Raw genomic sequence first — 12,517 nt, 5'->3', positions numbered from 1 at the left:
TGCATCACACGAACCTGCCTCCCATCCATGGACTCCATCTAAACCTCCCGCTGCCGGGGAAAAGCGGGCAGCATAATCAAGGATCCCTCCCACCCGGCTAACTCATTTTTCCAACTTCTTCCATCGGGCAGGAGATACAGAAGTCTGAGAACACGCACGAACAGACTCAAAAGCAGCTTCTTCCCCACTGTCACCAGACTCCTAAATGACCCTTTTATTGACTGACCTCGTTAACACTACACCCTGTATGCTTCATCCGATGCCAATGCTTATGTAGTTACATTATATATCTTGTGTTGCCCTATTATTTTCTTGAATTTTGTTTAATTCCCTTTTCTTCCCATGTATTGAATGATCTGTTGAGCTGCTTGCAGAAAAATACTTTTCACTGTACCTTGGTACACGTGACAATAAACAAATCCAATCCAGCCCAATCCAAGTAGAGATGGTGTTGGGTTTTCTTGACTGTTGCATCAAAATGAGTGGACCAGGGCAGACTGTTGGTGATGGTGACCCCAGGAATTTAAAGCTATCAACCGTCTCTAATTTGGAGCCATTGATGTAGACGGGGACGGGGCTTGGGGGGTGGGGTGGGGGGTGGGATGGGGGGTGGGGGGTGGGGGGGGGGGGTGTCGTGCTGCGCTTTGTGAAGTCGATGATCAGTTCCTTGGTTTTTCCAGCATTTAGAGAGAGGTTGTTTTCGGTACACCATGCAACCAAGTGATCTATCTCCCTTCTGTTGTCTGATTCAGCATTGTTTGAGAAATGATCCACCACAATAGTATCATCTGCAAACTTATAGATTGAATTAGAATTGAATCTTGTCATAGAGTCGTGTGTGTATAGGGAGTGCAGTAGACGACTGAGCACACATCCTTGCGGGTCCCTGATGTTGAGGACTATTGTGGAGGAGGTATTGTTACCTATCCTGACAGATTGCGGTTTGTTGGTGAGGAAATCAAGGATCCAGCTGCACCGGGAGGGGCCAAGTCCAAGGTTGCAGAGTTTGGTTATTAGTCTTGTTGGGATGATGGTGTTAAAGGCAGAGCTGTAGTCTATGAACGCAGTCTGATGTAGGTGTCCTTGTTGTCGAGATGTTCAAGAGTTGATTGTAGGGCCAGAGAGATAGCATCTGCTGTGGATCGGTTGCCGCGGTAGGCGAACTGCAATGGATCAAGACCGTCTGGGAGGCTGCCATTGATCCATCTCATGACTAGCCGCTCGAAGCATTTCATGATAACAGACGTTAGGGCCACCGGTCGGTAGCCATTGAGGCACGCTAGCTTGTTCTTCTTTGGTATTGGTATTGTGGTGGCCTTCTTGAAGCAGGTAGGGACCTCGGAGCGGAGAAGTGAGGTGTTGAAGATATCTGCGAATACACTCACCAGCTGGTCAGCGCAGGCTCTGAGTGCTTGCCCAGGGGCTCTGTCGGGGCCCGTCGCTTTCCACGGGTTTACTTTCAAGAAGGCAGCTCGTATCTCCAAGGCTGTAATAGTGGGTATGCGTGTGTCCAAGGCTGTTTGGGTGGGTGGCACTGATATATTGGCTGACTGTTCAAAGCGGGCAGAGAACTTGTTCAGTTCATTGGGGAGGGATGCTCCAGCCCCAGAGATTCCGCCTGGCCTTGTTTTGTAGCCTATCCATAGATAAATTGATTTTCTAAGAAATAATTAATGTGGCCACATTGTAGATCCAGCCACGTCCATGTCTACTCTGTGTTTATAACAGAACATGAAAGAGCTGCTACTGACTAATTATTTGGAAGTGTCCAGAATAATAGTGCATCTGGAAATGTACACTTCCTGATACAGTAAGAAGTAAATCTTAATGTATTTAAATATGAACTTTCCCAAAACCAATGAAATCAGTTGACTTTGCTTGATGTGTGCAATGTGAGGTGCTAAGTCTTTGGATATTCCAGTTTGTGAAGCACGTTGACGGAGAGGAATGAAGCTAAATAAATATCTGGGAATGGATCTAGAGGTGTTTAGATGAATAAATAACTCGAGAGTTAGATTGGTCCAGCGTGGGCAGGATGTTACTTATCAAGACAGCAAGTCAGGGGTTGATTTGTGAAGATTTTGAGGATGGGTCAATATTCTGGTAATTTGTGTCGTATCCTTTGAGGATTGACAGTATTTAATAGGTGACAAGGTAGAAATAGATTGTAGTAGGAAGGATGAGGGATCACTTGCCTGTGGTAAAGTACAGAGAAAATTATGTAAAGTTGATGTAAAGAAACTCTCCATCAATTGGCACATACTGTGCCCTGCCTGATGATCCCTTTCAATGTATACAACCTGGATCACCCAGCAGAGCATGGCAAGGGTCAATCTCTGGGGTGAATGACCACAGCTTCTTATATTTCTTAACACGCAGTCCTTTATTTTCCTACCTGAAGTATTCCGACAGTTTGACAGTACCAATCGATCCCAGCTAATCCTGAATTCTGAAGATACGGAAATCATCAACGTTTTAACAGCACATGCCGATCGTCAGAGGCAGCTTCTGGATTGTCTCACAGGTGAGTTAAGGTCTTGTTTGCTCTGATTATCTCATTAATTCATTTAACAAGAATATTGGAATGCGAATTATAAAATGGTTAAAATACAAGAGTCAGTGACATCCTCGAACCTGACAGCAGGGAGGCACCATACGATCGTGAATCCATGACTGCACCAGAGATATGCCTCTCAGTTCCCCTAAATTCATTATCACAGTTGCGTTCCAATCTTCCTTCAGCCACACATATATCTCAGCAGCCCACAGTGCCATAGACATGGCCCAGACTGTACACCCCTGGTGAATCATAGCTTTCACCAGTTGAAAGATTCTTTTTGAGGGTTAAAACTATTTGATGGATGGCATGGTAAAAAAACATTTCAACAAACAATGTTACTATCACAAGGCACACCGCCAGAAGCACTGCAAGGGTTAAGGAAGATCTGCCACCATCTTTACAGGGTAATAAGAATGAGCATTTAATGTGGCTCTGCCGGTCACATTCTCAGATCGTTTGACATGTTTGTAGAAAATCAATTCAGTTGTGGCTATTATGATGAGGATAATTTTAACAAGGATTCATTCATTCTTTGACTTCCTATTTTAGGTCTGTTAAAATGCGATCTTCCCCCAAGTACCCCAATTTGAACCTTACTGTTTATAAACATTTAGCTTTGATTGACAGCTCCTTACCATATCAAAAGCAGTTAAGTGTTTTCTGATGAGAAAAAGAAGTGAAACACTTAACTTTTAAAATTAGGTTCTGAGTGGGAAGGCCCATAATCGCCCTTCCTATCCTGCAGCTTATTGAAGTTGTTACGTGGTTAATTAATGACATCACAAGGACTTCACCCTGCTGCCACTGGTATTAATCCTGTGGCGGGCAGGCATGTTGAAATGCAGCGTGCATGGTAGCTAAAACTGTGCGGCAAACTTGCCATCTCCAGAAGGGGGCAAATCCCTTGATGAGGCACCCAGTGCCTCATTGAGGAACTAGGCATCTGGAAGCGGAGTGGGCCCATTGAGAGCCATCTCTCTGTCCCTGCTGCTGACCCCCCTACACTCCTCTCCCAGTGACCTCCACCCCGGAATCCTCCTCACCTTCGCATTACTTATTCGTGGCCTGAGTGGCTCCACAATCCTGGGGCTCTGATATGTGTTTTTCCTGTAACAGTCAACGCATCCCTTGTGGTGCTGTTGAGCACAAGAGCTGCTGGGCTCTGATTGCCTTCAGTTCTTGGTAGGCACTACCTCTGCCCCGGGGGACTTGATTCCGGGGAAGGCCCACCACTGGCCTCATCACTGCCTGATCGGCTTGTGATTCAGTGAGCTTTCCTGAAAAGAGACAGCACCTATCTCTTATTTGCTCTCCAGCCAGCAGGCAAGACACCCCGGGCTGGATTCTCCAAAAATGGGGCTATGTCTCCACACCGGCATAAAAATGCTTCTGTTATACTCCAGACTTTCCTTAAAAAAATATACAGCTGTTTTCCTACCTGCAGGGGGCTGGCAGGACCCTGGGGTGCTTCACGCAGCTTTGGCTGCAGATATGGCTGCAGCTATGGATCCGATTCCAAGTCTGTGCATGCGCACGGCAGCGGTCTCCAGTGGCCGAGCCGAACGCGATGGCGACTCAGCTGACGGACCTGGACCACCAAACATGGTCCCAACGATCTGCCCTATGCCACTCCATCCAACTCGCCCGATCGCCGCCCCGACCGCCCATAAAGCCCTCCACCCCCCCAGTACTTGATCTCCCCGCTTCCCACTAGGGCAGCCGCAGACTGAGTCCGCAGCCACTGAACGAGAGTCCCAGCCGGCCATATGTGGTTAGAACCACGCCATCGGGGATTCAGCCGGTCGGGACCGGAGCATCGCTGGGAGAGCCTCTGGCAATGGCCCCCCAGCCATGCCGCGTAAATCACGCACGAGTGATTCTCCGGGGATTGGAGAATCGCGGGATCGGCGCCGGGCTCAATTCTCGTGTAAAAGTGGATTCTCCACCCCCACGCCAAACGCGATTTCGGCGCAGGTCTGCGGAGAATCCAGTCTCAACGACATTCCACCCATTAGGTGACTAGTGAAAGCCATGTGGACTGCAGTGTGTAGGTCTTGATATATAGATCCTTTCTACTAAGAAATAATCGGAATGGAAATCTAATTTTATTTTGAAAAACCCTATCATCGGAAAATCATCTTACACTCCACCAATGAGACAATTCCATTTTCTAAAATAGCCCCATCCTGAATGGACTCCCCTGACACTCCATTCAAGCAAAAAACTCACAGAATTGTAAAGTGCAGGAAAATGAAATGAAAATGAAAATCGCTTATTGTCACGAGTAGGCTTCAATGAAGTTACTGTGAAAAGCCCCTAGTCGCCACATTCCGGCGCCTGTCCGGGGAGGCTGGTACGGGAATTGAACCGTGCTGCTGGCCTGCTTGGTCTGCTTTAAAAGCCAGCGATTTAGCCGAGTGAGCTAAACCAGCCCCTAGCGGAGGAGGCAATTCTGCTAAAGGTGTCTGTGTCTTCCCTTTGAAGAAGCATTCAATTAATTCTATTTTCCCTTCTTTCCCCATAGCTCTGCCTTTTCTTTCTTTGAATAGAATTTACAGCCTTAAAACTGGCCATTTGGCCCAACTGGTACATCAGCACTTATGCTCCACACAAACCTCTTCCCACTCTACTAACCACCCCCCCTCTCCTCCCCACCCCCCCCCCAACCCTGAACCATGTCAGCTTGTCCTTCAATTCCTCTCCCATTTGTGTGCTTCTCTACATTTCCCTTTGAATATGTCCTTGCTGTTTGCCTCAACTATCCCAATAGCAAACACGTCCTACGCTCTATCACTCTCTGAGTAAAGACTTTTTCCCCCTGAATTTCTTATTTGGTTTCATGAGTGACTGTGTTATATGTATGACTCTTGGGCTCTTCACAAGTGGAAACAACTCTATATCTACCCTATCAAACTCCTTCACAATTTTAAAGCCCTTTATAAGGTCAAATATGTATCCGATTTGCTTTTAAAAGTTACTATTGGATCTTGCTTCCGCATTGCATTCCAGAACACAACTTGTTGTTACTCTTCATCCTTGATTCTTTGTCAGTTTGCAAACACTGCTCACTTAGACCATTACACGCAGCGGCGATGGAGATGTTTGTTCCATTAGCTTGTTTTTGATTTGGCCCCATAAGTTGTAGGTGTGATTGGAACTTATTCAAACTGGAATGCCCACTCTTCAATGTACAAAGGTTTCTGAGGTGTTTACATAGGAAAATAATAATAATTGCTTATTGTCATATGTAGGCTTCAATTAAGTTACTGTGAAAAGCCGCTAGTCGCCACGTTCTAGAGTCTGTTTGGGGAGGCCAGTACGGAAATTGAACCAGCGCTGCTGGCCTTGTTCTGCATTACAAGCCAGCTGTTTATCCCACTGTGCTAAACCAGCCATAGAAATTAGGGGCAGAAGTAGGCAATTCAGCCCTTCGAGCCTGCTCCATCATTCAATCAGATCATGGCTGATCTCTCCCTGGTCTCATATCCATCTCCTTTAACCTGTTTTTTTTAAATCAAAAATATATCTATCTCTTTCTTGAAACCATTTAATGATTCAGATTCCACCATACTATGGGGCAGTGAGTTCCACAAATTCACCATTCTCTGCGAGAAGTAGTTCCTTCTCATCTCAGTTCTAAATCTACCACCTCTCAACCTATATTTGTGACCTCTTGTGCTAGATTGCCTCACAAGGGGGCACATTTGGTCCATGTTTACTTTATCAATTCCATTTAGTATTTTATACACCGCACTCATCCTTCTAAATTTTAGCGAGTATAAGCTCAAACTGCTCAATCCCTCCTCATACGTCAACCCTTTCATCCCTGGAATCAAACTGATGAACCTCCTCTGAACTGCCTCCAATGCCACCACATCCTTCCTCAAAAAAGGAGACCAAAACTGGACACAATACTCCAGATGTGGTCTCACCAACACCCTATACAATTACAACAACACTTCTCTACTTGTATATGTTTGCTGAACATATAAACCTCCTTGTTTCCCTTATGTCTTTCTTGTTAAAATATTTAATTTTAAAAGAGTTAATATAAACCATGAATTCATGCACAGAGAAAACTTAAATCTCTCCCTTTGCAGAATGCTCTGGAAATGAGATGTGTAACTTCCTGACGTTCAGCAGAGGAGAGCTGTTCCAGTGTGAACTTTATAATAGCTCACAGTCCAATTTACTCTGCAAAACCTTTGGACAGGTAGGGGTGATGTTTTTCAAAATCTTATATCTAATTTGTCAATGTTGTTCCGTGACATCCTGTGTCATCCTAATGTGTTTGCCGCCAATCATCAGATTGCAGAAATGGAAAAAGGCACATACAGCAAATCCCACTATGCAGTACTTTCTCAGAACCCATACAATCCATGTTCAACTTCCTCAAAGTCCTCTTTCTTTTAACTTGAGAAAGATAGTCAAACGATCATGGAATGATGAATGGTTACAACATGGATGAAGGCCATTCAACTCAACTTACATGTGGCTGCTCTCCACAAGAGCAACCCGGCTACTTCCACCCTCTCAAGATCAATAGTACAGGGCAAAAAAAATTTCAACGGATTGGATTTAACCCAGGAGCTGGTGAGGAGCAGTATGTAGATTATAGGTGAAAAGTCGGGAGAGTAAAGAGTACGTACTTCCACAATTCAAGCTGTCGGTGGAAATTAAAGTAGGAGGTGGGAAATGAGCCTTGAAGACAGAGTAATATGGGTACAGATATGGGTACAGATGAGGCAGGCCATTTTAGAAAGAAGCAAGCCAAGATTATCTACACCTTACTAAATTCAGAGACAGTTCATTTCTGTAATATTTCCCATTCACCAGTTAGGTAACTAACAACTGCAAGGAACTTATTATTTGCAAGGAACTACAATGCAGAGGCTTGTAGCCTCGTGGCTGCCAGTCAGCTTCCAGGACCGACTGATACCAAAACCAACGCATGCCAGCATGATCCTAGCACGGTACAGTAGCACAGTGGTTAGCACAGTCGCTTCACAAATCCAGGGTCGCAGGTTTGATTCCCGGCTTGGGTTACTGTCTGTGCGGAATTTGCACATTCTCCCCGTGTCTGTGTGGGTTTCCTTTGGGTGCTCCGGTTTCCTCCCACAGTCCAGAGATGTGTAGGTGAGGTGGATTGGCCACGCTAAATTGCCCTTGGGTTACATGGGGTTGCTGGGTTACGGGGACAGGGTGGAGGTGTGGACTTAAGTAGGGTGCTCTTTCCAAGAGCCACTGCAGACTCGATGGGCTGAATGGCCTCCTTCTGCACTGTAAATTCTATGATTTTTATGCTGATTCTATGATCCCCACCCTTGTCCCTGATTGGTTACTCAGGTCACGCGCCCCTCTTAGCAGATCACCCCATCAAGGGGATAAACACAACAATTTCCTTCACAACTAGTTCTACCATATGAATATAGGTATGTTGGCATAGTGCAGTTTAAATAAAAAACCCGCTTGTGACACGCTGGGAGGTGCCCAAAGCACTGCCTGCCCACAAGGATTCTATGGGAGTCTACATAGTGCCATGAGAAATGGTATGTCAACACACTTCTCTCCCTGACTCTTTTCATTGGTAATCTATTCTAATTGGTAGATTTAGAATGCAATTTTAAATTTTATTTTATTTCTCCTTTACATGACATGCACCTTGTTGTGCTGGAATCTCATCGCTGAATCTTCAGTAATGGTATTATTCAATTGATGCTGTGAGGCTTTTTAAATGCTTCAAGATGCACTGCCTGATTTTTCTGTCCACTTCAATGGGAAATCTTGGTTTTTAATCCAGTCTCTAACTCAGTCACCTCCCACAGTGAAATCTTTGTCTTGTTTACTCAGATGAAACCTTCGACATCTTTCCTAGCAATTCTTTTGGTTAAAAACACTTCTATAATGTTTATCTTCCCTCCATGAGGAGCCTTTATCTAGTCAAAAGAAGATTTCAACTGCATAATTGAAGGAATATAAACCTATTCAGGCAACATTTCAGTGGGGGCGGTTTTCACAATATGGGTACAGATGAGGAAGGCCATTTACCCATTCAGAAAAATCTGGAAAATTGACATTTCATCATCTATGTGAATTATTGCAAGACTTTAACTTCCACTAACTCATCTGGAACCAATTCAAAGTGTTAATCATACTTTTGTGAAGAATGTGCTGATATCAGTGTCAGCTAGTTCATCGATGTCCTTTATGAAAGAAATCTGCCTTGTCTGTCTGACCTATACATGACTCCAGTCCCATGCTCAAAGTAGTTGACTCTTGCCTGTCCTCTGAAGCAAGTCAAATGAAACCAGTGCCGTTGGTTCCACAAGAAGACCCACCACCACCTTCTCAGGAAAAGTAGGGGATGGGAATCAAATGTTGCATTGCCAGAATTGTCCATAGCCCCAGACTGAATATAAAAAGTATTATTTCATTTTTTTAAAGCGGTGTTTTAGATCTACCCTAGTATTTAGTATCTGCAAAAAAGAAACATTTTCTGGCAAAGCTTTTCATCCAGCGCTCATCAGGATATTCAAAAGGAAATAAAGGTAAAGGAAATCAACAGACTTATGCTGTGTGAGAAGAGCGTGCTGATTAGTTGGCAAGTGGACTCTGATTGCTAGAGGCGTTGCCATGGAGAATGCACCAGTTGATGGTCACAGACAGGAAATGGGGCTCCACAAACTTCAGAGAAATTCATAATCCATGGTGGATTGCGGGGCCTGTAAAGATAGGGAGGGAGGGGTGATGCAATTAGGAATTTGAACATGAGTAGAAATTTAATATCAAGATATTCAGACAACATTGCCAACTGTTTATTATCCTCAATTTACATTAAGATCCATATTTGCAGCCATTTATAAAGAGCTGTGTAATTCATTGACAGCCATGTACCATCATCCATAAAGAACAAAAACAGCACAGCACAGGAACAAGCCCTTCAACCCTCCAAGCCTGGACCGGTTATGACAACACCCTTGGCCAAAACCCTAAAGAGCAATGCTTATTGATGACTTGCATACTGTTTGTAATTCAACTTGTTTGCTGATCATTATTCTATCTGTATCTTATTCTATTTATAGAGTCAAGGATTCCTGGGAAATTCAGCTACTGCCAAATATGAAGGGATTAGTTGCCAGCTCAGAATCAGAGGTGGGGGTGAGCGGAATCTGAGCGTCTACAGGAAGAAAGGTGAGTTTTCTGAGAATTAAATGGAAATGGGCCATCTGTAGGTGAGGAAACATTTTAATGCATGAGCTGTCAGCTTTTTTAATTTTCTAGAATGAAAAAAAAATCGAACAATTCTAAACATTGTGTAATAATAAAGCAAAAAGAATGTACTACCCAAATGTGAGTCACCTTACATTGCTAGTCCATACAGGGGATAAGGTGAATGTGAAAGCCGCCATAGTGCCAGAGGACCATAGGCTGCTCCCCCTTTGAGAGAGAGCTGACTGGTGGTGATTTAACCCTAGGGTCATCACACGTAAGGCGAGGGACAAGGTTGAGAAGACAGGGCCTTCAGTTACCTCAGCCAGTATGGGAATTGAACCCGCGCTGTTGGTGTCGCTCTGTGTCACGAACCAGCTCTCCTGCCAACTGTGCTAACCGGCCTCCATCTATCAAACTAACAAGGAATATAAATGCATGTTAAGCAAGTTGACAGTCAAAAATAATCACAGACTCATTATTATTCTGCCTGGAATTGGTGGATTTCTCCAACTGCTTTTGTTGTCATGGCTTATGATATTCCGTGAATCCCTTGAATGGAATATACCGTATATTACGTTACCATTATTCTAGGGGCTTTTCACAGTAACTTCATTGCAGTGTTAATGTAAGCGTACTTGTGACAATAAAAGATTATTTTATTATTATTATCTGTACAAAAAGTAAAATAGTGAATGTGCTGGCAATTTGAAAACAAAACCAGAAAAAACTGGAAATACTCGCAATTTATTTGATGTTGTTGACCTGTATTTTTTAAAATATAAATTTTGAGTACCCAATTAACCTTTTCCAATTAAGGGGCAATTTAGCGTGGCCAATCCACCTAGCCTGCACATCTTTGGATTGTGGGGGCAAAGCCCGCGCAAACACGGGGAGAATGTGCAAACTCCACACGGACAGTGACCCAGAGCCGGGTTTGAACCTGGGACTTTGTGCTGCCCTGTTGTTGACCTGAATAAACTTTCAATCCAAAGGGAGCCTCCCAATCCTAAAACATCAACTGACAGACTTTCGTCAAAAATTCAAAAGCAGTGCCAAGGTGCCCAGGTGGCATTTTGCCCCCCTCTGGTGATCTGGCCTGGGGTACCCTGCCCATGTGCGATCAGGTGCGTGGGGCCCATGGACTCTCTAGCCGATGAGTTGGAGCGTTGGGAGGGCCTGGGGATCCTGTTGGTGATTCGGGTGATTGGGCCGCCATTTAAAAATGGCTCCCCATCTCTCCCTGCCCTGAGGATCTCCGCTCCATTGGCTTTGGGGGGTTAGGAGGTTTGTTACTCGCCATGGGATTCCTAGCCTTTGACCTGCCCTGGTAGCCATAGTATTAATATGGCTAGTCCAGCAGTATCCTGAGTGACGTTCTGGTGCTGAGATGATTAACGTCCAACCGCCACAACTATCTTCCTTTGTGCCAGGTGTGACTCCAATCAGTGGAGAGTTGTCCCTCTGAATCCCATTGACTCCAGGTTAGCTTGGGCTCCTTGATGCTATACTCGGTCAAATGCTGCCTTGATGTCAAGGGCAGTCACTCACACCTCACTTCTGGCATTCAGGTCTTTTGTCCATGTTTGAACCAAGGCTGTACCAGGGCAAGTACCAAGGCTGTAATGCGGTCAGGAGCTGAGTGACCCTGGCGGAATCCAAACTGAACGCCCATGAGCCGGTTATTGCTGAGTAAGGGCCGCTTGATAGCACTGTTGATGACTCCTTCCATCACTTTGCTGATGGAGAGTAGTCTGATAGGGCGGTAATTGCCTGGGTTGGATTTTTCCTGTTTCCTGTGTATAGGACACATTTGGGCAACATTGCCGGGTAGATGCCAGTGTTGTAGCTGCACTGGAACAGCTTGGCTAGGGTTACGGTCAGTTCTAGAGCACAAGTCTTCAGTACTATTGCCGGAATATTGTCAGGGCCCATAGCATAGTATAGGCTGAAGACTGACAACTGTAATGCTGGGGACTTCCGGAGCTGACCGAGATGGATCATCCACTTGGCACTTTTGGTTGAAGATTGTTGCAAATGCCTCAGTCTTGTCTTTTGCACAGATGTGCTGGGCTCCTCCATCATTGAAGCTGGGGATATTTGTGGAGCCTCCTCCTCCAATGAGTTGTTTAATTGTCTACCATCATTCACGGCTGGATGTGGCAGGACTGTAGAGCTTAGATCTGATCCATTGGTTGTGGAATTGTTTAGCTCCGTCTATTACTTACCGCTTATGCTGTTTGGCACACAAGTAGCCCTGTGTTGTCTCTTCACCAGGTTGACACCTCATTTTTTGGTATGCCTGCTGTTGCTTCTGGCATGCTCTCCTGCACTCTTCATCAAAATGCACCGGATTCCAGCAGGCTGCCTGCCTTTAAAACCTGCAGACCTGCAGAACAGATCCTTTCTCCTGTGATTTCACTCCCTTCACCAACATCTCTCTCTGTATAAACCCTCTTAACCATTTTCACACCACCCCCTCAATTCCATCTCACTCAGCCTTGTCTCTGAATACAAGAACATTTCCAACCCTTTGACACCCACCTGCTTCACTATTCCACACTCTTCCAATCAGGTTTTCTTATGGGTTGATCCATTTTATCCTCTTGGTGGAATGAAAATGTAAACATTGTCGAGGAGTTGTGATGGTTGAGTGCAGAATAGCAAGTTTCTGCTTCATTTTCCTAATTAGAGTACAAAGACTCACTGTATGGTCAGTCAGACGGCGTCATAGTGCAGATGACATCT

The 12,517-nt window shown here is 44.9% G+C and overlaps 1 protein-coding gene across 1 annotated transcript in view; it reads left to right on the top strand.

The window, feature by feature from the left end:
• The window catches only part of tg (thyroglobulin), a 475,922-nt gene that overhangs the window by 91,539 nt on the left and 371,866 nt on the right, over positions 1–12,517 (top strand). The window contains exons 23-25 of the mRNA XM_038808459.1: positions 2,402–2,524; positions 6,661–6,773; positions 9,643–9,751. Coding sequence (XP_038664387.1) covers positions 2,402–2,524; positions 6,661–6,773; positions 9,643–9,751 — 345 coding nt within the window. The remainder of the gene's footprint in view (positions 1–2,401; positions 2,525–6,660; positions 6,774–9,642; positions 9,752–12,517) is intronic.

Source organism: Scyliorhinus canicula, chromosome 10 (genome assembly GCF_902713615.1).
Source record: "Scyliorhinus canicula chromosome 10, sScyCan1.1, whole genome shotgun sequence".
NCBI lineage: Eukaryota > Metazoa > Chordata > Chondrichthyes > Carcharhiniformes > Scyliorhinidae > Scyliorhinus > Scyliorhinus canicula.
This window is presented reverse-complemented; position numbering and strand designations above follow the sequence as displayed.